Source organism: Siphateles boraxobius, unplaced genomic scaffold, assembly GCF_051911475.1.
Source record: "Siphateles boraxobius isolate OS27281-9 unplaced genomic scaffold, OSU_SipBor_1 73, whole genome shotgun sequence".
Classification (NCBI taxonomy): domain Eukaryota; kingdom Metazoa; phylum Chordata; class Actinopteri; order Cypriniformes; family Leuciscidae; genus Siphateles; species Siphateles boraxobius.
In genome coordinates this window covers 2,673,564-2,699,004 of record NW_027509201.1, presented here as the reverse complement: position 1 = coordinate 2,699,004, position 25,441 = coordinate 2,673,564, and the positions used below count along the sequence as shown (strand labels likewise).

General features: G+C 40.4%; 2 protein-coding genes across 12 annotated transcripts in view; one reads left to right on the top strand and one right to left on the bottom strand.

The window, feature by feature from the left end:
• The window catches only part of ate1 (arginyltransferase 1), an 87,781-nt gene extending 71,891 nt beyond the window's left edge, over window positions 1-15,890 (bottom strand). For 3 of the 6 annotated variants that reach the window (XM_077217470.1, XM_077217466.1, XM_077217471.1), the window contains exons 1-4: window positions 14,198-14,349; window positions 1,754-1,817; window positions 1,090-1,152; window positions 385-500 (exon numbers count right to left, since the gene is read on the bottom strand). In XM_077217470.1, the coding sequence (XP_077073585.1) occupies window positions 385-500; window positions 1,090-1,152; window positions 1,754-1,817; window positions 14,198-14,297 (343 nt within the window). In that variant the 5' untranslated portion in view covers window positions 14,298-14,349. Of the gene's footprint in view, window positions 1-384; window positions 501-1,089; window positions 1,153-1,753; window positions 1,818-14,197; window positions 14,350-15,493 lie in introns of those variants that run through there. The other 3 variants (XM_077217467.1, XM_077217469.1, XM_077217465.1) reach the window with 3 other exon arrangements.
• A 760-nt stretch (window positions 15,891-16,650) lies between these two features.
• tmem63ba (transmembrane protein 63Ba) overlaps window positions 16,651-25,441 on the top strand; it is a 34,247-nt gene continuing 25,456 nt past the window's right edge. For 4 of the 6 annotated variants that reach the window (XR_013197373.1, XR_013197372.1, XM_077217456.1 and 1 more), the window contains exon 1: window positions 16,672-16,932. The gene's annotated coding sequence lies outside the window, so the exon portion shown is untranslated. Of the gene's footprint in view, window positions 16,933-25,441 lie in introns of all 6 variants that reach the window. The other 2 variants (XM_077217454.1, XM_077217453.1) reach the window with 1 other exon arrangement.

Genomic DNA, 25,441 nt, shown 5'->3' with positions numbered 1-25,441 from the left:
TATGTACTTCAGGTAGATGTATCATATAATAAATGATCAAATATTCTTATGTTCATTTTGAATCTGTTTTCAATGTTGAAATGGTGGTTTCTGTCATTTGAAAAAAGAATCTCCATATCGGAGAAAATTCATAACTAAATATAAATACTGAATTTATGAGCCAGCCCGCAAATTAAAAAGTAAATGATGTGTTTAAATTGGCCTCTTCGATTTGTGGCATCACACCCTCATGTTATTTTCATGCTATGATATATTGAAGAGGTTTTCAAATTATTTAACAAAACACAGATAAAATAAACATCTAACATAGCATCCAGCTTCATGATACCAAGTTGTGGATCATGACTGATCACCACCAGCAGCCAAATAATCTCGCTCGCTCACCATCATGTCCCTCATCACACCGCTCTACTGGCATCTCTCCTTTGGAGAGAAACTTGTTCACTCTCTTCAAGGTCTTTTTGTGAGTCTTCGACGGATGGAAGTTCAAGGCATGGCACCTGACAAACAGAAAGTACAACAACAAGTAAAGTTCTATATAAATTCCTCATTCATTCAACATATTAATGTATAAAGAAAGACCAAAAGCACAATTTGTTTCCAGCAAATTAAGCCGCGGTCACACTAGACTTTGAGCATGCAAATTTTTTTCAGAAACTGCAATAGTTGTGATCTGACTTTATAAACATGAATTAAACATACAACAAATAGTAATACATTCAAAATGTAAAAATATACAATCTACTTAACTTTACTGGAAAAATATCATTCTTTTAAATCAGCCAAGAGGTCACTCTGTGACGTATTGATCTTTTACTGGGCACACGTCTTCACATGATGCGAATTCGCAAGTCAGAGTTCACCAAACTTTGGACGCAGCGAAATGCAAAAGTTTGCATGAGCTTGCGTTTTACGGTCTGATGCATTTGCATGCGTAAGAATGGAAGTCAATGGAATGAAAAGTGTAGTGTGACCGGCTGACCGCCCCTATATACACATTTAAGAAGATCACTCAATAATCAAATTTAACTATGAGATATTCATTTTAATTTATCACAAAGTATCCTATATACACAAGCAATCTTTTACCTGATGGTGTACTGTGGGCAGCATGTCTTATTCATAATTGGCTTGTAAACATATTTGCCACTTCTAAAAAAACAAAACAGGAAAAGAACAAAGGGCAGATAAATTTAAATATAATAAAATCAAATTTAGCCATACATCAATAACCCAATGATTATTAATCAAACCAATTATAATAAAACAGTGGTTAAAAATGCAGTTGTTTTAATAAATAATAATTTACTCATGCTAATCTATTTTCAATGTATGCTTATTTTATTTTATTTTATTTACTAAACCTGGGATTGTTTACTATGAATATTGCTGACTCTACTTGTGATCAAGATTTGTAACTCAAAGTTAATAAATGTACTGTTTTTTGCCAAATATATCCAGATTAAAATGTGGTTTCATGTTGAATTGAACCATTTCTTCAAGAAAACCCATTTGTCTTGTTCAAAGAAGTCTGAGAGACTGTGAGCTCAGGAAGTATCTCTGAATCTGTCACTGTGTTAAGCTCATTAAACTGCATCCTGTTAATGTGTAAAAGTGCTTCCTGCTAAGACATTATGCAAGAAATACTATTCATTCATAACATGTTTAAAGTCGAATTATGAAACACTCAATTTAATTAATCAACTATTAGAACTTAAAAGGTCAGAGGTCAGACAAAAGGAGATATGAGGACCTTCTCCAGCCTCTGTCGATGAGATCTTGGTAGTCCTGCACTGTCATAGTATGGGACCACATGCCTAAAGAGAGAACAACAATATTTAGATCATCATATACAACACAAACTTATCAAGTTAAACCTCTTAAATAAAGACATGCATGAACGTGAGAACAGGAGGGCATCTGATCCTTATAGCCATGTGTTCTGAGACACAGTGAGTCTCAAATGGACACAGTTCAGGAAGGGAAAAAGTTTCCTTTGACGTCATGGAGAATTAAGCTCCCACACAGGGACACGTATAGGACATCTGTCCTCAAAGCTTTGAGAACTCTTTCAGTTTTTTGGCTGAGGGGTTATGATGCCTCTTTATCTAGATTGAGCTTTAATTCAATCAATATAAACACCTATCACTATCTTGTGGACTAAAAACAAAGATTAAAACCACACAATACCAACAAGACATTTAAACAATGACACATATCCACAAATAAAAATGAGTCAACAATATACATTTCTCAATGCGAAATGGTAATACCTAGCCTGGCAAGCCAGACCTATCAAGATGTTAGGTCTGGGAACTCCCAATTGGCATACCTCAATCCGAGGGGCGGGATAAACGGTTGTCTTTCAAATTCCCTCTGCATGCAATAGGACAGCGCTACAACCAACCAGAGCAACGGACGGCTGTGGTTGACTGAGTCCCACGCGTTTTTCCACCAGCGGAGCTAGTTGATATATTAAACTCTTGCCGTATCCGGACGTCAAAACTCAGAACACATCTTCCTTTTTAAAGAATGAATAAGTGACATTCTCTTAACTTCAAGTTATCCAGAGTCGCGGCCAAAGCCGATTCGAAAGACCGCTGTTCGCCAGCAGCATCTTCTTTGTTTTCAAGTAGCAGGGAAATCACGCGGAACTATGCGCGGAACCGTCACAACTCTGCCGTCATTATGTTAAGCCCGCCCACCAACTCTATACACGATGTGATTGGCCTGACCAGAGTTTGGTTTTTCCAGCTCAAAAGTCTATGGAGAGTTGCTAGACCACCCTTTCTGCAAAATAATTTTTGCTGCCGCTAGGGTGCGTCTAGATTTCTAGGCTAGGTAATACCAATATCAATAACAAGAGGGCAGGATGTCTGATATACAAATGTGAAATAGGCTAGAACATATTTTACATAGGCTAATATTTAATCAAAGCTGACAAAAAAATATTTCAAACAGAAATGACTGATTAGGTTGTTGGTATATTTTGGGACTAAAGCAAGGGCTGCTAATGCTCCTTTAATCTACCAAAGAAGAACGTCAGTGTACAATCAGTTGATATTTAGCCAGTTAAATTCATGTTCAGAATAGACGTCAAAATGCACATTCCGAACTTAAATGGTTGTAATTCAAGAATCCTTTGAAACATAGACATATTGGTCTTTTTAAAAAAGACATTTGGCAGATTTTTGTAGATTTAGCAGATTCGAAAATTTAAGAAAGCGAAACAGAAAAAAAAAGTTATAGAAGTTTGAGTTTATGGAAATGTCCAATCTAAAAATGTAATTATTTATATTTAATATAAAATATATATTTTCAAAACATGTTGGACTCTAAAACAAGAAAATCAAAGCCAAAAATCTGAACAAGTTGTGTTTGAAATTTTAGGTTGATATCTCAAAAAATGAGATTTCAGTAAGATTTTGTTTGGGCACAGCACCAAACGCTTCCACTAGGTGACAAAAAGACTCCATGGCTGGATCCCAAATGGCACAGTCCGGCCTTGTGGACCTCCTTCGAGTTCAAACTTGGTGACGTCAGGAAGTGCAGACCTGACACGAGAGTGTGGGTGCTTCTCATTTCTTATTTGTGCATCCTCGTTTCCTTTCCTCGCTTCCTTTCCTAGCGCCTCAGCTCCTCCCCCTGTAGGATGTGAGGGAAGGACGCAAGGAAAGAAAATGAGGACGGAGGAATCGAATGAAAGCTTTTTTATACATTGGTATACTTGATCACTTGAGCGTCACTTCACAGCGTCATCAGCAGCGCTCAAAGCATCTGCCCTTATGTTGTTGAAGTTTGTTTATTTAAGAAATTCATAATGAATAATAATAAAGCAAGATACCCTGTTGAAATATGTGATATGTGTGGTTTATAAAAACAGCAAGGGTAAAGTACAAATTCAAATTATTGTCACCGATGTGAAGGGAGAGGAGAATGTATACGTGCGTCACATTTAGTCAATAAAACACTTCCGCATAGGATACAGCTGTGTATCCTCGCTCATGACTCCTCTAAAAGCCTCCTCACTCCTCGATCCTCGACTCCTCACGGTGCAATTAGAGAATTGAGATGTCCTTCAAGATGGCTGTGCTTGATTGGTTTCCGGGTCATAGGATGGAGGACAGAGGAGCGAGGAGACGAGGAGGGATATTGAGAAGCACCCTGTATTTTGGGACAGGCTTGATGACATCATGCCACCGAAAGTCAAACAGCCACGAAACTCCTCCCCTCATTTATCTGATTGGGCGTTCGCAACTTTGCAATGATTCCTGGGTAGATAACTCGTGTAGAGGGTGCGAAAGTGCTAGCTTTGCCGAAGTCCACATCGAGGGCACAAAGGCACTTCTGAGTGCTGAAATGCAGAATGGGACACCCTACGGACTTGTACACTAGGCGAGCACACGCAATTTATGGCCACTAGACCGCGAGTCCACATGAAGTGCGCCATTTGGGACCCAGCCCATTACTGCCCATATAAGGGCGCCTTTGAGGTTTGAGTGATCTAAACTATACATTTCCAAAATTTTCATACAATTTATGAAGTAGACATCCTATTCAGAAGTAGTATGGGATGTTTGGCAGATTTTGATATGAATTCAACCTAAGAAACAAATAAAAAGAACACGTATGTGGGTTATAGTTCGCTGCCACATCACAAATGGTGAATCTATGAATCTATTATTTCTCGTCTTTATATTTAAAACATTTTCAGACCTTTTTTTCTAAAAAAAAAAAATTGAATGGATGTTATCTTTTGAACTCTTGGCATGAAAACAAAATGAGGGTTCTACCATTCTTTCATGATTTTTCATGTTCATCACCATATCAAGATAAAGGTAAAATATTCTTGTTACAAATTGATAGGCTAAATTACGGCTCCTCTGTAATTTATTTTGAAAATCAGTCACCAAATATAAGCTTTCAAATGATATATAGCTAGTTTGTCAAGATTAGTTTAGGTTTAGTATAGGATAATACTGTTTTACATATGTTATGGCTATGGGCCCACTGGTGGGCTGGTGACACATAAGGGGTTGATTTGATTTGAATCAATTTTAATGTTGGTAATTGGTTCTGATTTTGGACTGGCTCAAGTTAAAACACTAAGGGGGAAAAAAAGAAAAAAAATAGTTCAAAAAACCCTAATGTAAATTGAACAAATTAATTACAATTAAAAAACTTCCAGAACTCAGGCCAGGAAAAGCAGGCACTCATTGTTAAGGTCTACGGGCCAAGCCGATTGTTTTCAGAGCACAAACAAAGAAAGGATTCAATAGCACAGAACACAACACAGTCCAGAAAGACCCATTAAGCAACATCAGTCAGATCAACGCAACAACAGAGACAAGAGGTTTGTTTTTACTGGACTTATCCATTAATCTAGCCCATATGGGGCGGGTTTTTCAGAACACAACACAATAGACACCAATTAGGTTTGAGGCAGATAAAAAAGCAGGTAACAAGCCCTGAAAAGATTGAAAAGGTGAGTTATCATTTGAAAAACAATGCATGATCTCCACATTAAAAAACAAAACAAAAAAAAACAGTTCAGGCCCAGACTGCACCACAACAACACAGTAAAACAATTAAAAGGAAACTACGAACGCGTTTCTTATTATAACACTCACAAGGATTCAGGCATTGTGTCATGGCACATAATGTCACCTTTGGGTTAAGCATTAGCCGGGTATGATGCAATCTCTGACATTGCATACATTTGATAGAGAGTTTTAAAGTCAAAAGTTTATGACAAGACATTCACCTCCCCCCGCTGTTCCTGGATTTGTACTAGTGCTGATATTTATGTTAATTGATAAGTGTACTTCGCAAAGAAAAGTTGTGTGCAGTTCAACTTCCAAATAAGAGATAAAATGGACCTGAAAATTCAAGATGAAACCAAATCTGACCCCAGTCACTTTCTTTATGCATAATCTTGGACTTACAGTATTGTGCATGATGGACATTACTCAAAAAAACGTCATCTTTATATAGTTTTATATTAACTTTCTCCAACTCTGAAAGTTGTTTTATTTTTCAACTGACATCCTCAAGCCCTCTTGTTTATTTCATCGCTTCAGCTCCATTCTGGTAACAACCAATTTTCCCAAATTAATTTGCAATTACTAAATTAAAGTCCTGTCCAACATTATTTCTCATTGAATATCCAGTTTCAATGGGAAATGCATCACATCATAGAAGTAAAATGTGTTGCAAACAGAATTTCATGTTGACTTTGAAAAGTTAGGGTATTTACTTTCACTTTCAAACACTTGAAAGTGAAAGCAATCAGTTAAACTCTATTCTCCTGGAAAGTGTGATGACGGCCTATAAATCAGTGAAAGATGGAGCCCCCGGAGAGGCATTCGCCATTACGCAGAGCCCTAGGTAATAAAGCATGTTGCTTAGGATAATATAATCTGCTAAATGAAAGTAAACAAACGTCTCTGAACATTCCCGTCATAATTACTTCAAGATTATGTAGCATAGAGCAGATTAGGATCAGATTATCTTTAGCACCACTATTACTACCACAATTAAAACACAGCTTCCTCACAATCCTTGTTGATCTGCTTGCGTCACCACTTTTAGCACCATTTGTCAACATCATCAAAGGTAAATCATAAAACATCCATCCATCCATCTTCCTCCGCTTATCCGGGGCCGGGTCGCGGGGGCAGCAGTCTGAGCAGAGAAGGCCAGACTTCCCTCTCCCTGGACACTTCCTCCAGCTCTTCCGGGGGGACACCGAGGCGTTCCCAGGCCAGCCGGGAGACATAGTCTCTCCAACGTGTCCTAGGTCTTCCCCGGGGTCTCCTCCCAGTGGGACGTGCCCGGAACACCTCCCCGGGAAGGCGTCCAGGAGGCATCCGGAACAGATGCCCGAGCCACCTCAGCTGACCCCTCTCGATGTGGAGGAGCAGCGGCTCTACTCTGAGCTCCTCCCGAGTGACCGAGCTTCTCACCCTATCTCTAAGGGATCGGCCAGCCACCCTGCGGAGAAAGCTCATTTCGGCCACCTGTATCCGGGATCTTGTCCTTTCGGTCATGACCCAAAGCTCATGACCATAGGTGAGAGTAGGAACGTAGATTGACCGGTAAATCGAGAGCTTTGCCTTACGGCTCAGCTCCTTCTTCACCACAACAGACCGGTACAACGACCGCATTACTGCAGAAGCTGCACCGATCCGTCTGTCAATCTCCCGTTCCATCCTTCCCTCACTCGTGAACAAAACCCCAAGATACTTAAACTCCTCCACTTGAGGAAGGATCTCTCCACCAACCTGAAGTGAGCAAGCCACCCTTTTCCGACTGAGGACCATGGCCTCGGATTTGGAGGTGCTGATTTTCATCCCAGCCGCTTCACACTCGGCTGCAAACCGTCCCAGTGCATGCTGAAGGTCCTGGTGTGAAGGGGCCAACACGACAACATCATCCGCAAAAAGCAGAGACAAAATCGTGTGGTCCCCAAACCTGACACCCTCCGGCCCCTGGCTGCGCCTAGAAATTCTGTCCATAAAAACTATGAACAGAACCGGCGACAAAGGGCAGCCCTGCCGGAGTCCAACATGCACCGGGAAGAAGTCTGACTTACTACCGGCAATGCGAACCAAGCTCCTGCTACGGTCATACAGGGACCGGACAGCCCATAGCAAAGGACCCCGGACCCCATACTCCCGGAGCACCCTCCACAGGCCGCCGCGAGGGACACAGTCGAATGCCTTCTCCAAATCCACAAAGCACATGTGGACTGGTTGGGCAAACTCCCATGAACCCTCCAGCACCCTGTAGAGAGTATAGAGCTGGTCCAGTGTTCCACGGCCTGGACGAAAACCGCACTGTTCCTCCTGAATCCGAGGTTCCACTATCGGCCGTATTCTCCTCTCCAGTACCCTGGCATAGACTTTCCCAGGGAGGCTGAGAAGTGTGATCCCCCTGTAGTTGGAACACACCCTCCGGTCCCCCTTCTTAAAAAGAGGGACCACCACCCCGGTCTGCCATCCCAGAGGCACTGTCCCCGACCGCCACGCGATGCTGCAGAGGCGTGTCAACCAAGACAGCCCCACAACATCCAGAGACTTGAGGTACTCAGGGCGGATCTCATCCACCCCCGGTGCCTTGCCACCGAGGAGTTTCTTGACTACCTCGGTGACCTCAGCTAGGGTGATGGACGAGTCCACCTCTGAGCCCTCAGCCTCTGCTTCCTCAATAGAAGACGTGACGGCGGGATTGAGGAGATCCTCGAAGTATTCCTTCCACCGTCCGACGACATCCCCAGTTGAGGTCAACAGCTGCCCACCTCCACTGTAAACAGCGTTGGTAGGGCATTGTTTCCCTCTCCTGAGGCGCCGGACAGTTTGCCAGAATCTCTTCGAGGCCAGCCGATAGTCCTTCTCCATGGCCTCACCGAACTCCTCCCAGGCCCGAGTTTTTGCCTCCACAACCACCCGGGTTGCAGTCCGCTTGGCCTGCCGGTACCTGTCAGCTGCCTCAGGAGTCCCACAAGCCAACCATGCCCGATAGGACTCCTTCTTCAGCTTGACGGCATCCTTTACTTCCGGTGTCCACCACCGGGTTCGGGGATTGCCGCCTCGACAGGCACCGGAGACCTTACGGCCACAGCTCCGAGCAGCCGCTTCGACAATGGAGGTGGAGAACATGGTCCACTCAGACTCAATATCTCCAGCCTCCCTCGGGATCCGGTCGTGGCTCTGCCGGAGGTGGGAGTTGAAGATCTCTCTGACAGGAGACTCGGTCAAACGTTCCCAGCAAACCCTTACAGTACGCTTGGGTCTGCCGAGTCTGTCCAGCCTCCTCCCCCGCCATCGTATCCAACTCACCACCAGGTGGTGATCAGTTGACAGCTCCGCTCCTCTCTTCACCCGAGTGTCCAAGACATACGGCCGCAGGTCAGATGTAACGACCACAAAGTGGATCATCGACCTGCGACCTAGGGTGTCCTGGTGCCACGTGCACTGGTGGACACCCTTATGCTTGAACATGGTGTTCGTTATGGACAAACTGTAACTTGCACAGAAGTCCAATAACTGAACACCGCTCGGGTTCAGGTCGGGGGGGCCGTTCCTCCCAATCACGCCCCTCCAGGTGCCACTGTCGCTGCCCACGTGAGCGTTGAAGTCCCCCAGTAGAACGACGGAGTCCCCAGTCGGAGCACTTTCCAGCACTCCTCCCAGAGACCCCAAGAAGGCCGGGTACTCTGCACTGCCGTTTGGCCCGTAGGCACACACGACAGTGAGAGACCTATCCCCGACCCGTAGGCGCAGGGAAACGACCCTCTCGTTCACCGGGGTAAACTCCAACACATGGCGGCTGAGCTGGGGGGCTATAAGCAAACCCACACCAGCCCGCCGCCTCTCACCATGGGCAACTCCAGAGTGGTGAAGAGTCCATCCTCTCTCAAGGAGTGTGGTTCCAGAGCCCAAGCCATGTGTAGAGGTGATCCCGACTATCTCTAGTCGGAACCTCTCAACCTCACGCACCATCTCAGGCTCCTTCCCCGCCAGCGAGGTGATGTTCCACGTCCCTAAGGCTAGTTTCCGTGTCCAGGGATCGGGTCGTCGAGGTCCCCGCCTTCGACTGCCACCCGATCCTCTCTGCACCGGCCCCTTACGTCTCTTCCTGCAGGTGGTGAGCCCACGGGAAGGCGGTCCCACGTCACTCCTTCGGGCTGAGCCCGGCCGGACCCCATGGGGAGAGGCCCGGCCACCAGGCGCTCGCATACGAGCCCCAACCCCGGGCCTGGCTCCAGGGTGGGGCCCCGGCTGCGCCATACCGGGTGACGTCACGGTCCTTGGATGTTTGTCCATCAGAAGGGGGGTTTGAACCGCTCTTAGTCAGACTCGTCGCCTAGGACCTGTTTGCCTTGGGAGACCCTACCAGGGGCATATAGCCCCAGACAACATAGCTCCTAGGGTCATTCGGGTACTCAAACCCCTCCACCACGTTAAGGTGGCAGTTCAAGGAGGATCATAAAACATTTCAATGTAAATTCCCTAGTGGCTGTAGTACAAAAAAAAAACTGTCAGATCATGCAGTAAATATAATAAACCATTGACCATCAATCACGGAAATTCCCTAGACCATTTTCCAGAATGATGGGAACCATGAACTATAAAAACTATAATACATTTTCTAAAATTGAGAGCAGACTTCTATCTCTTACTCTAATAGAAGAAAGTGCTAGATTCCAGAAGGTCTAAGTGCCAAAAAAAGGCAAAAATTTAAAATATTAATAACTATTACTTAATTAATAAAATAGGTTAAATAAGTTTAAAATAAATTATTATCTTCAAATTAGTAAAAACTATAATGAAAAGAAAACATAATCATGCAATTTAATAGAAACTAAATATTTTTTCCAAATAAAATTTCATATCTTTTTTTTATATTTTTCACAGTATAAATTGGGTCTTTACACTAGAAAATATATAGATGCCTTTAAAGTTTTAGGGCCCCTCATATATAATCTGTGACATCTAAAAGACTGAAACCCCCTGCTATACAATAGAGTAAATGTATTATTGTATAAACTCAGTGATCTTGTATCTGACTGCCTAGATTACACAACATAAGACACTTTATGTATTAGACTTCACGTTATTATAAAATGAATAAACAGTTAGAAATCCAGGACACTCTTTCTGAAAAGATCTGAACTGTAAAACTTATTGCAAAAACAAGAATGTCACATAGGATAATCACTTTAAGGTCCAGACAGGGGTGGACAGAGATGGACAGAAATGAACAGGCCTCTGCTATTGCCTCACATCAGGAAATGATTTCTATCTTCTCTGTTTTTAAAAATGCACTTTAAAGGGGAACTAAACCCTAAACCAACTTTTTTTTAGTTAATGATCTGTAAGAATGGGGCTTTATTAGTACTGTTCATTGATTCGAGTAACTTTTTTGACATTTGTGTATAAAGATTTTTAATTCTACAATATATGGTGTAAAAACGTCTGAGTGCTGCCCTCTTCAGGTTGAACGGTGGCTACTGCAGTTGAATTTTCCTATTGGATGTTTGGGGTGCTTGGTGATGTAAGGGGTTGTTGGTGAGGTAGGCAAGTTCCATACAGACAGATGCGTCTCAGGTGCACGCCCCCCTTCGCTGGGCTCTGCCCACTTTTCCAGCATTTTTCAAATTTTGCCAGTGGGTGGAGTCAGGCTCTGACCAGGGGTTTAGTTACCCTTTAAAGTAACACCAGGTAACTTTTGCTCTCGGGGTCCCCCTACAGTTGGGAAAAAGTATTGTCCTCTACTACTGTCGTAAACTCTGTCATCGTGCATTTGTTGACAACCATGATAGGCCTGAACACTGTAGGCGGAGGTCACATGCAGGTGTTCTGCTTGCGTCGCGTGTGAAATGTCTTCATCCCAGGTACAGTGGCATATATTTCAGGATGTCATACGAATATAATTTCATGGGTTTTATTTGTTTTCTAACGACAAATGATCGCGATGATCACGTTTACAAGCCAGTGTCATTATAGTAGCCTAGTCTATTGGTTACCATTTTACTGAATCTATATGATACTTCAATGCAATGTTTGAGTGGTAGATAATAACCATATGTCGTCAATATTATAATATCAAGCTACCATAAACAAATCTGCAAATTTTACAAATCGATTTGCATTATAGCTTGAGGCAAGACAAATAATCATTACCTGATTCATGAAGATAAACGGAGGATAAGATAGCTTCCGTAACATAGTCAGGCAGACAAAAAAACACCCCAGACTACAGGGTGTCATTGGTTGTTTCATTAAATGTTACCCAGATACAATAGTGCTATTTTCTGATTGGCTAACAACACCAGACGAACAACACCAGAGGAGACGCGCTTGAATTCATGCCTCTTCCACAGTGAGAGCGGCGCGCCCAGAGTTTTGGGCGCTGCGGCATATTAAATATATTACAAATAGTTTTTCAGTGTGAGAAATACAATGTGTGGCGGGAGAGCGTGACAAAAGACCGAAATGAGTGACTGTCATGCTGCGTTCACACCGGACGCGAATTGAGCGTCAAATTCGCGCCTGCCGCGTTTAGTTATACGCGTGTACACTTTGAATCCATTCGCGCGTCAAGAGCGAAATTGACGCGCGTAAATTTCGCTTCAAACTTTTGTTTTTTACGCGCGTCAATTTCGCTCTTGACGCGCGAATGGATTCAAAGTGTACACGCGTATAACTAGACGCGGCAGGCGCGAATTTGACGCTCCATTCGCGTCCCGTGTGAACGCAGCATGACAGTCACGCGCGTCGGAGGCGAAATCTGTTGGCGGCCATCTTTTTACAAGACGGCTAATGTTGATCGAGCATTCATCGAGAGAGTAACCGCTCTGTATTTGCTCTGGAGAGCAGAACAGCGGCGTAGGGATCATCGTCGCCGTATTTGGGTCCACCAGACCCTTCGGAGGTGAACCCAGTTTGGCGAATTTCACGATTTGCTCCTGGAGCTGCGCCTGGATGACGGCGGCTTTCAGCGGTACTTCCGCCTGTCCCGCGCCCAGTTTGATGACTGTTGTCACGCATCGGAGCGAGGATCACCCTCCCCCTCAACACCTAATCTGTCATTTATTTTTGTTTTGATGATAAATGGAGCCAGCCTAGGCTACTACAAAAGAGATTAAACTGTCCTGTGTTTTTTTTCCCTCACACAACACTGTCCAGACACGAACTATGTTCTTGCACTAAAGTACTAGGCTATGTTGGTTCTCTTTACATTAGAATAATAATAATGTTTCATATAATCTAGATTAGATATGGAATAAATACCATACAAAAATAAATGTCTCATTTATTAAAATCAAGTTTTTATGTGATAACATTTACTTCACCACGTAACAGCAGCAAGCTGGCTCCTGATTGGTTAACGCAGCGCGAATTGACGCAGAAGTTCAGATTTTTCAACTCGGGCGGCAGACGCGAATTCGCGTCAAACGCGTGAATGCACAAAATGCACCATTCGCGCGTAACGCGCCAGACGCTCAATTCGCGCCATTCGCGCGAACTTAGCCCGCGAATGAGGCGTATTCGCGTCTACCGCGCCGCGCTCCACGCCTCATTCGCGCCGCAGGAATTTTTTACGCGCGTAACGCGTCTTTGCATTGACTTAACATTGAAATCACTCGCGCCTGACGCGCTATTCGCGTCCGGTGGGAACGCAGCATCACGCTCAATGCGTGACACTTGACAGCCCTGCGATTTTAAGGAAGTGGGGGTGGTGGTGGAAGTGACGTATATGCCGTAAAGCAGTCGAGTTTTGTAGTTCTCTTTGTTCGCCGGTTACTACCCGAAACCCGAAGTTTAAAAGTACGATTAAAGTCCCCGTGAACCGGAAGTTGCAAACGACTTTTCTCCAGTGTTGTGACGTATTTCCGAGAGAAACGGAATACTAAATGAGGCAAAATAGTGTGCGTGGCTTTTTTTCCAACTAGCACCTGATTGGATCTAGAAAAGTAGGTGTTTCATTCAAACACACAGGCAGCCTGTGTACTGTCAGTTGGAGGGACGTGGTTACGGATGTTAAGCAGACACCCAAACCGTCAAACCTACGTCATCAGGGAAGGTCCTCCAATGCAGAGGGGAGGGGAAATTTCAGATTTTGATTAAAGATTACGAAGCCAAAAAATTTTTTGGTGTGGATTGACTTGCATGGATGAATTGTTCACCACAAAACGATCAATTTAGGCAAACAAAGTAAGTATGGTCAATTTTGAATTCATGGGGACTTTAAAAACGATACAGACCCCGTCAGGCTATGGCAGACGTGTCATTCAACCTATTGTAAGTCGATGTACCATCACAAGAGACTTGGAAATATATTATGAAGGTTGAAAAGTTACCTGGTGTTACTTTAAAACTGACATGTCAATGGCAGAGAACATTTGGCTGACAGCTGACAAGGTCTTTACTATCCGCCACAAACAAAGATTATATGAGACCATCTTACAGTTTATAATTGACTTGACAATAAAGCAACTTATTTGGAACTATATAATAAATACTATAATATTGATAAAGCGTTTAAACATTTGACAAACCATGCTAATCAGTTCATGAGACAGTCGTCGCTATTCAAAACAGAGTGGTCCAACCCGGCTTCCCTCAAACATACAGCCGATTCACTGACATGTTGGCCACAATTCATTAGTAACAGATTAATACCCACTCACCGTGTGAGAAATTGCCATTTTCATGTTTACAGTAACCGCAGCGATAGCCGTCATCTCCCCCAAAATACTCCACTATACTGTAAGATCCACCCGCTGCCATTTCCACGCTCGCCCAGGTACGATTAACGAACCCTACTATTGGTAAGGACGAGTTCATGAATATTAATTACGCAGCACGACGTAGGTCCAGCGAGCGGTCTGATTTTCTGAAAAACCGCCGTCCCACAAAGGCAAGCAAACTATGGCAAGCCGTATTAACTTTTATATGAATAGCAACAATTCAATCTCACTAGTTAACATGCTATTTTTTGATATCAGGGATTATATTTCTACTAGTAACAATGGCATTTTTTGATATCAGGAATTACATTTTTTTTACCACTAGTAAAAATGTGAATTATTGATATCAACAATGACATCTTCACTCGCAGAAATACAGAGTCTTGATATCGAGAATTAAATTTTAGCAAAAACTATAATGATATCTGTAACTGTAGGCTATTTTATCTAGTTGAATGTCACGATAAGTTGCCATTCAAATTCAATGGTTGATATCAAGAACAGACATTTGCACAGGTGAAAAAGTAAGTATTGATATATAAATTTATAATTTTTACTAGTAAGAAGTGTATTTCTGTTAGCCTATGAGAAATTGGAATTTCAATGGTTTCATGTGATTCAATGATATCAATAATAGAATTTGAATGGGAGCCAATGAAGACATTAAACTAGTGAAATACAAATACAGATATCAAGAATTACAGTTTTTACCATTTGAAATTTATTCTTAAAATCCAGAATTCGTATTTCTTCGAGTGATGATGTCATTGTTGACATTAATAATTCAAATTTTTACGTGTGGAAATTCAATTGTTGATATCAAGAATATCCTGGGAATGAATGAAAGTGAAAACGGCTTGCCATAAGCAAAGAACGTCAACGGTGAACAAAACATTCACCATAGTGGGATTCTAGCGCTTTTTGACCTGGAAGCACAGCACAGATTCACCGCACATTTCCTGTAGTGGTATAAAAGCCCCACAGGCGAGGAAGGAAGCAATAAAATATGTATTATTAAAAAACTATTGTTATACATAACAATATGTATTAAACAAAAAACGTTTTGAAAGCTGCTTACCTTACAAAATACTGCAACTTGCTTTGTTTATTTCCACAAAAACAATTTGCACTGTACACGAAAGTGTGAAGGTTATTGTGTGTTGTAATAATTTGTTTGTTTTGTGCAAATACTTTATGTATCCTTCCCTTATCCAAAACCATGCAAACTTCACTTACCGTATGAAGCTTTACCTCCTTCATTCCTACAGTAGCCACAGCGATATCCACACTTGACTCCTTTGAGCTCCACTATGGTGTACATTTCCCAGAGGATCCTTTAAAGTATGTGCCATGCAAAACTTTTGAGTCTTTAGTGATAAAAAATGTATACTGTAGAATCCCCCTATCCAACAACGGTGGTCATTTGTTTATGTGCAGCCGGTGCATTCCAAAACATCAAGGTACATGTAAGCTAATGTGAAGTTTGGTTCACTTTTGTGTGTTATAAATTTAACCAAAATTATCTAATTAAAAACGAAATATTCATAAAGGACGGAAAACGCCAAGATACGACAGCTGCACTGCTCAAATAAGAACATGTTCGAAGGATCGAAAGTGAAACGTTTACATTGCCAGCCACTAGATGGCAGTACATGCCGTGGTTTGAAAAGTATCACAAATTTATTCATACATATTGTTTATCATAGGGATAGTTCACCCAAAAATGTTGTCATAATTTACTCACCCTCAAGTTGTTCCAAACCTGTAGGAGTTTCTTTCTTCTATTGAACACAAAAGAAGATATTGTGAAAAATGTTGGTAAGCAGACAGTCGACGGCACCCATTGACTTCCATAGTATTTTTTTCCTACAATGGAAGTCAATGGGAACCCGCAACTGTCTGGTTACCAACATTCTTCAAAATATCTTCTTTTGTGTTTACAATTTGAGGGTGAATGAGTAATGACAATTTTTTTTTTTTTTTGGTGAGCTATCACTTTAAGAGCCTTTTTAATATTATAATTTTGATCTTATTTTAATCCTATTTTATAGTTATTTATTGTTGTAATGTTGAACATTCATTTTTCTTGTCATTTTGTGGTTAATGCTTTAGCAATGTTATGTAAACATAATCAGAAGTTAAAGTACATTGAATACGTGTTGAAAGAGACGTTTCTTTCAGTATTTTATAACTTTAACAATAAATTCCAAACCATTATTTGTGGTATATTTTGTGCGTAACAACTGCCACCAGGTGACAACGCCATTTAAAAAGAACGAATGTGACGAACAATTCCGAGCCAATCCGACTAAAAACGAAAACCAACCGAACGTAAGCATAAGAGCTCGAAGCGGAGTCGAATGTGACCGAAATAATCCGTAAAGACCCGAACATGGACGACGCCCCAGCTGGGAAACAGTTCGTGGGTTGCCTATCAACCGCACATACATCGTCACCGGCCCGATCCATTACAGCCATGCTAGGGCTTGTTGTGTGTCAGTGTCGTAGATGAGACACTAACTGAAAAATGGCCTAATCCTCAGCATTTTGTCTTTCCGAACACTATTAAACCTTTCCGAGGAAATCCTGAACTGGAATTTTGATACTATTGCGGTTATTTTGGGATATTACAGTAGCTAACCGAGAGCTACTTTGGCTTTGACCAATCCGGCCAGGTGAGTTAACTTAACTTCTACGACCTGAACTAACTAGTTTGAGAGTTGTCAGTCTGATCTTTGTGATGCTTAGCTTTAGTAGAAGTAAACCTATACCAATGTTAAATCAGTTAAACCAGTTGGTGAGAAATCACAACAAAGTGGCTAACAGTTCGGCTAGGCACATTAGCTGTAGCTAACTATACAAGTATTTAACTTTATCAGTAATTATTCTTAAGGTAGATCAGTACATAATTCACTGTCATTTATCTTTAATGACTAAATATAGTGATCTCACTCACAAGCAGTCTATATAGCTAACATGTTGACGTTATATTATGGCATGGATTGATTAGCCTCCACAAATGTTTTTCTAAAAGTCTATTTAATGTAAATAAATAAATAAAAATCTGTGGTTATTTTTGAGTTCGAGGTACGTGAGGTGATATGTAGCATAGCTAATCTGATGATTAGTGTCAATCCTCACCAGTATCATAACAGATTATGATGTACTCCAGTGACACATTTTCTGATCCATCTGACTAGAATATGGCTAGTGCTGTATGAAAGAGAAACATTTATATATCTATATATTTTTAAAAATTAAATTAAACAATAGAAATTACCTAAGTAAAAAACATTTACAAATATTACAATAAACATAACATAAATTGATTGCAATTAATTGATTTAAACAATAAATTTAACAGTACAGGACTATAGTGAACAGAAAAAAAATGTTTCTTAATACATAGTAAAAATATTTCCCACATATTTTTAATAAACACATTTACAGTATAAATTGTGTCTTTCTTTATACATTAAAAGTTAAAGCTGCGTTTAAAAGTCTAGCATTAGTGTCCCTTGCACATAATCATAGGGTTCTGCTGCATCTTAAGATTGAAACCTGGTCTAGAGATTCGAATAGCATGATTTTGTAGTTATATGAAGGGACTTTCATGTTTCATGTCCCTTGAGTTTAACTAGTTGTTTATTGGTATCCCAATGATTTTGTGATGTTAAAACTACAAAACTTTCAGCCGGCCAAGTTTGATTATCCTGTGGTAAATCACTGTTGTAGCAGCAGTTGGTTGATCCTTGCGTTTGCATTTGGCCTCTGGCACAAAGCTTAGTGCAACGAAATCAATAAATTGAGCTCTTTGGTGTCTTGGAGATGGCTTCTAGAAATTGGATACAGTTTTAAAACCATTTCAGTGCATTTCAAACAGACGAACACTTCACTCCAAGTTTAATATTGTCTCAGGAGTCAGAATGCAGTTTACCCTTTGGGCTTGGCTGAGTTTAATAAAACTGAGGAGAATTTCATATCTTACAAAGCTCCTTTCAGGTATTGTTCAGCAAAGCAAAAACTGATCCTGAGGCTCACCATATGTTCCATATTTCACACCACATATCCTGTCTTCTCACTGACTCAAATATACAGTTTGCATGGTATAGTTAACAAGATTTAAATGAGCTATCCTCCACATGAGCCTTAGAAATGTTGCCCTCAGGCTTTGGTGGGCTTTATAAGTGGTTGAACGGTTTTCAATGGCCAATACTGATATTGAGAGCCCAGGGTGAAAGATTGACCATGCTCTATTTGCTGACACAAAATAAACACTTATTTTATACAATGTTGGCTTAGAATAAACTATTTTGGAAACATAAATGATAATAATTTTAACAGTAAAAGACTGAAATGCTATGGTAAAATCCTGTTAATTGCCTTACTTAGCCTATATACAGTGAAAAACTGTAATAGATCAAATCAGAGTTCGCAGAATTCCCCGTAAATCCACAATTCGATGGTTTCATTTATCATGTGGCTTTATTTACCACCTGCGTATTTATGATGGTTGTCAGTATTATAAAGGTACTACACAGATTTTAGTACTTTGGTTTATTAACATTAGATCAGTTAATGAAATGTAATGTTTGCTGTAAAATAATTTCAATCCAAAAACTTTGTCTGACAGCTGATGTTGCCACTGTATATTTTAACTGACAACCACAGGTGCTGTTTTTTAACCATCAATTTCACAGATTCTTCTTAGAGTGTAGTTTAATAAACATTGACAAGGCTGGTGGCTAATTTTGGAACTTTCTGGCACAAGGGGGATCTAACACTTTAGAAAAGATTTTTTTGGTCAATGGATTATTTTCAAATGGCTAAATACAGCACATGTATCAGTGTGGCCAATATTTCGGTCTATCACTGCTCTTCACTGGGCAACGTTTCCGATGAAAATACACATCTCTATATGAGTCTCTGTAATGCACTGCAGTGAAAAAATAATCTAGTTTGTGCATGCTGCAGGTTTTACTAATCAGAATTTAACTGAAAAATGTTGTTATATTTGTGTTTTATAATATTTTCAGGGTGTGCAGGATATCTACACAGCTATCAGTTCTCATGTTTTAAAGCAGTCCTATTATGCCCTTTAACAAAGTCTTGATTTTGTTTTTGGGGTGTACTAGAATGTTTTCATGCTAGATTGTTCAAAAATGCATTATTTTTCACATTATTTTACATTATTAGTGCACCTCTTTCCCCAGTCTGGCTCGAACATGCCGATTTTGATGAAGCCCCTCCTTCCGAAATTTGCTGTGATTGGTTAGCTGGCCCAGTGTGCTGTGATTGGCAGCCTTAGCCCTTTGATCGGGAAATTCGTTCGGGTCACATGACGTCACTGTAGCTTTGCGCCGCCATCTTTAAGACCGACGAACTCAGTAATGTCTGCAATATGTTGTGCAGTTGGCTGCAACAACAGCCAAAAGAGGAACCCCAAACTGGTATTTTATTCTATACCAAAAGAAAAGCATAGAAGAAAGAACTATATATACTTTTATCTGGCTTGCCAGGCACACACCCGACCCGACCCAAAGCGTGCAGCCATAGACCCCTATACAGTGCGCGATAATGAATTGAGCTCTGTTTCGTGTCTGAATGGACAAATACACACAACGTTATGTTTAAATGTCGGTTTTGGAGAGTATTCACTTAAAATATGTCGGTTATGTCTTAAACAGAGTTGTCATCCAGTCTCTTTGGTAGAGAGAGAGAGAGAGAGAGAGAGAGAGACGAGGAAAACAAACAAGCATGCAAATGGAAATTATCGTGGCCGGAAAAATGATCAAGCTCATTTTTTTTTTTATCATGCGATTAATTGATTTATTGACTATCGAGACAGGCCTAATCCAGATTAATGACAGCTAGCCGTGAGCTGGCTGACAGCTGACAAGCTACCAGCTTTTAGCCACTTAGCTAGCTAACACCTCACTACCTAGTCAGAGCAAACTACCACCAAAATCATACATTTGAATTTTTTTTTTATAATACCTACATTTCCCATGATTACATATTAATCCTTGGTGGCCAGGTGCCACACTTTTACGTCTTTTACCCATCTAGCCACAGCATATTGATATGCATTGCTACTCTTGAAAGCCTTCAAGCGATCCCCACTGTATGGGGAGGGGTTATGCTCAAGATATATCAATATATAGGCTATATATGTGTATATATATATATATATATATATATATATATATATATATATGATATATCATGGAAGGCAAATTGGGGTAAGTCTGGGACAGATAATAATAGACAAAAGAAAACTGGGGGTAACAAATCAGGATCGGAGCCTAAAATTAAAATTTTCTCCAGGTATCTCTGTCTCTCTCTCTCTCATTCAAATGGGCAGTTTGGGCGGCCATACCGGGCGAGATCGGTCATAAACTATGGTCGTAAATATGGCGGCGTTCTATTTGGTAGTGATGTGTAGGTGGCATCTATGAATAGGGACTTTAAGCAACAGCCTCTGGTGGAGCGGCAACGGCATTCTGTCCTTCTATTGCGCATGCGCGACTTTAATTGCTACTTCGCCAAGTTCAGCTGTAACCGCCTACTATGGGAGAACAGCCGATTTCCGTAGTCGTTACTACGTGACAGATTAAGAAAGTTAATTTTATGTTTTAGGTTATGTGGCATTGTAATTGTTTCTGTATATCAAAGCAACCCTTCTCTTGCTTTTTAAAATCACTTTCTGTTTTGTATTTTGTCAGATGATTAAATTATCCCCTATATGCCGTCCTCTTAGTGATTTTTGCATTCTTTAGCTACGGCAGTTGCCGTTGCAGCTGTTGCTTAAAGTCCCTAATGTACCTCCATAACTGCGTTCTTCTCTAGTGTAAATATTACATTTACATTTATATTTATTCATTTTAGCTGACGCTTTTATCCAAAGCGACTTACAATTGCTATATTTCAGAGAATTGCTATATTTTCGCACACCTCTGGAGCAACTAGGGGTTAAGTGTCTTGCTCAGGGACACATTGGTGTCTCACAGTGGATTCGAACCCGGGTCTCTCACACCAAAGGCACGTGTCTTATCCACTGCGCCATCACCAGCCCTAGGTTATTTCAAGGTTATTTAGGTTATATATTAAGGTTATATATTAAGGATATTTCAAAACCAATTCAGACCCTGACAATGTTAACGAACAAGAGCAGCATCCAGAACGGATTTCATGCACAGACTATACAAGCACGGTTTTCACAGGATGTTTCAGTGTGGTACGATTTTTTTGAATTTTTCACATTATAGATACGATGTTATCCACCATTTAATCGTGATATTTGTCGGAAAACTAAGGTAATACAAACAGTAATCGATCATAAAACCATATTTAATTTTTCTAAGGAGCGGTGAATCATCTTCCAAAAGCAACAGAAAACAAGCTGCTCTCCATAAAATGTGCAGACCATAGATGAACGTTGTTGTAATTAATAATATTCAGGAACAGTGTTTAAAATAAACTTTAACCACTCTTAAGGTCAAACAAAGGAATTTTGGAAACGTTGTGGAAAAAACGGTGTCTCTTTGACATAGCGTCCAACAATATATAATCATTATATAATGCAGCTCAACCAGGCCTCGTCCCCTTTTTAGCATATTCCGTGAGTATGGATTTCATAAGATCTAGAAGAATCGTGTTGTAGTCTAACAAAGGGTTTGTTGTAGTTCTTGCAAAGGGAATTCTGTTAAAAAAATATATCTCCCTTTAGAGTGGAGTTTAGTAACCTTGCAGATCTTTTTTATGCTCAAACAGAAACATTACACACTAACTAAAGTAGAAAAAGTGGAAAAGCATAATAGGACCCCTTTAAATCCTGTCACTGGACATGACAATACTTGTGATGAGAATCAGTTTGCTGAAACGGGAAACACTCAACAATTGCATTCAGACATAAAGGTATATGAAAATGAATATAGAGATTACGCGATAAAAATAAAGTGGCAAAGTGTTCAGCACTTGATCAGGTAGGCCTAACATATATTTCATTGGTAGATACAGGTGATGACATTCAGTAGCAGACAGTGATACCAGAGTAAAAGAGTGGTGGATTAATTGTTGTCATTACAGTCCAGTGAAACAAACTATAAAAGTATTCTAGTATTCCCTTAAAGACTGCTGATAGTGTTTGTGAAGTGGAATCACTTTGACCTTGGATATGATGTTGTAATATGTTATTTACAGCTCTGCTGTTAGCACGATGAAATGGTGCCAGTATTACTTCACTCTTCTAATGTGGTTAATGAGTGACTATTTCCTTTCACCTTGAGGCCAACAACCTGAAAGAACAGATTATCTGAACAGCACATTCTTATCCAAAGCAATTTGATTTGTCTGTGTTTCTCATGAAAGCCAACTGTAGTCCAACAGGGCATAAAGGTGATTATATGTTAGCATTGCAGAATGATCATGTTTTGGGTGTAGAAATCTCTCGTTTGTTTGTTTGTTTGTTTGTTTGTTTGTTTGTTTGTTTGTTTGTTTGTTTATTAGGATTTTATAGGCAATAGCAGTTGTTTCAGCTGATCCAAGGTCACTTGCTGATGATGTAATTCTCAATTGGAAAAGAAATGCTAAAAGTATTATTCACGGTTGTGCAATATTCAGAATTATTACTAATACCATGAAATTGAACGCAGAATTATACTTAATTTTACTATTAATTTAAACATAACATTTCTGCCCATATGGGCTAGGTTTTTTTTTGAGTATTTCATTTTTCAGTATGAATCACCCTTAAACATTACCATACACGCATCTCGAGAAACACGAGATGATATTAAGAGCAAAATCATTAGCATTAGAAAAATTGTGTTATGATGTATCAAATAATGATAGAACAGGCTTTTAATGAACGTTTACTTGTTTGTCTCTCAATCATCATTAGGCTTATTCTGCATTACATTGTGTTTTGCCCCCCACAATAAAAATAGCAAAGATTTCATCATAAAACAAAGCTTTTAAATATCATCTTACGTGTTATTTGGAAATATAGAATACAAAATTATATTATGCATTTTATGTCAATAATCTGCTATACTGTCTATACCATCTCATTAATTTATATTTTTGGCCAAAAAAATAGTAACTGCACCAAATTGTTATTTTTGCTCAGTCTGGGCCTCGATGTATCACGACTGTTCCATAAGTGTCACCTACTGTCAGAGAGTGAATAATTTACATTTTTATTTAGCTTCTCCTTTCCTAGTTCTAGTGGGATTGTTCACAGTGCGTGAGACTGTTTTACGCAGCATACAGGCAGTGTTGATAAATGAACCGGTTGATGGAAAAGATGTCACTCTGCGTGTGTGTGTGTGTTTACAGTGGGAGCAGGATTGTGGTGGTTGACTGACTGGGAGTGACAGATGCATTACCGAAGCAATGGTGCAAACAGAAGTTTAACGATCGATTCGAAGAGGGTTTTTGCTGAATGCGTGTTTCAATGACATCATACGATGCGTCTAGGCCACAAATCTGTGGGAAATCGGCAGCAATTTAGAAATATTGCAACCCCTTAATATCACAGACTTTGCTTGGTTTTGCATTAAATTATGCAATTGCAAAATCTCGAAATCCTGGAGGGACTGCTTTTCCTGTGATTCCAGATCAGCATCATGTGATCTGACATTCAATTCAAATTCACACTCATGATTTGAATGGGAGCCAGTTTTTAAATTCTCAATTTTGCCAAAGTTTGATATTAGTAAATGCTGCAGGGGTTGTGAACTTGTACAGATCATTACTGTAATGTGACCTGTTGACCTGAGATGATGAACTTTACTGTTAAAGATCATGTGAGTTTTGCTGAGCCCAGTGTAATGAGACTTGTACGAATGAGGTCAAAGCAGCTGTGCTATAGATTAGTTTCAGCAGCAGCACTGGAGACTGATTTTGTCTGATATTCTCATCTGATTTAAAGTTTCCTTATCAACATAGACTGGAGTAGCCTATCACTTCTCTTCATTTGGAGCCAGGCTTAATCGGTAATATGAACGCAAGATTGTGAGCTAGATAAATAATTGAATATAACAAACAAGCCAGCAGTGATTTGTATTGTCAAACTTGTTGAGGTCAGAACTTTCAGTTCTGAACTTAACAAGTGTCAGCATGTTATGGGAAGGCGCGTGACTTGTTGTAGTTTCCAGCGAACTGTTCAGAATCAGTTCTCTTATTGATCTGTTGACCACGTATTCAGATGTCTGAAAAACAGGTGAAAGAGCAAAAATCTAGCACGCGCTCAACCTTACGACATCAGGAGGATGTCAACATAAGGCCTTTGGTTTGTCAAGATGAAACTGACTGTTATATTCAGACTTAAGGCAGTCAGACAGGGCACTGCTCAGCAGTATGTGTTTTTGAGCATGCTGATGCCAGGAAATCACAAGACCTGTCTGTGTGGCGGCAGGCTTAATTGAACATAAGTAAAGGCAGTCAGTCAGTGAATAAGTCTCTGTAATATGGATCATTTGCAACCTGATGCTTTTATTAGAGATTGGCTGTCACAAGCTTGTAATGTTTGCTGTCATGCGCTGTTTGTTTTCATGACTCGGCATTAGCGTTGAGTTCAGAAGAACAGCAGCGGGGTGGATGTCCCAGCCATCTGTCCCAAAGGAACTGTTCTAAATCTGCCAAAGGCAGTGCGTTTACATTTGCGATTAATTCAATACGTTGAATTTAAATCATTGATCTAATCTGGCCTTTTAACTGTTTCATTCTGTTCTGTGTGAATAATTGCGCCAGTAACAATTGCAGAAGTCCCGAACACTATAGAGTGCAATAGGTCTCTCGCCCACTTTTTCAGCAGTCTTGGTTTCTGAAGTATTTTTCCCATACATATAAAAGCGTATACGTATAAAAGCCCTAATTTAAGAGATATAAGCCATAAGCCATAAACCAAACCAACCAGCAATGAGGGAAATCGCAACATTATAAACTATTTGAAACAAAAAGACAAAGAACAGAAATATATACTTAACATCTTTAATGAGGGAAAGAACTATAATTATATAATAATTAAATGTTTATTGCAAAATAGCACATATTTAAGTAGTTAGAGAACATAGCGAGACTATTACATTATTTGCAGTCCAATGGGAGTGGATGGGCGCTAAAGTGTTTTTGGCGCTAATTGCGATTCTCTGATTGGTGGAGATTTCTTTGAAGAATCAA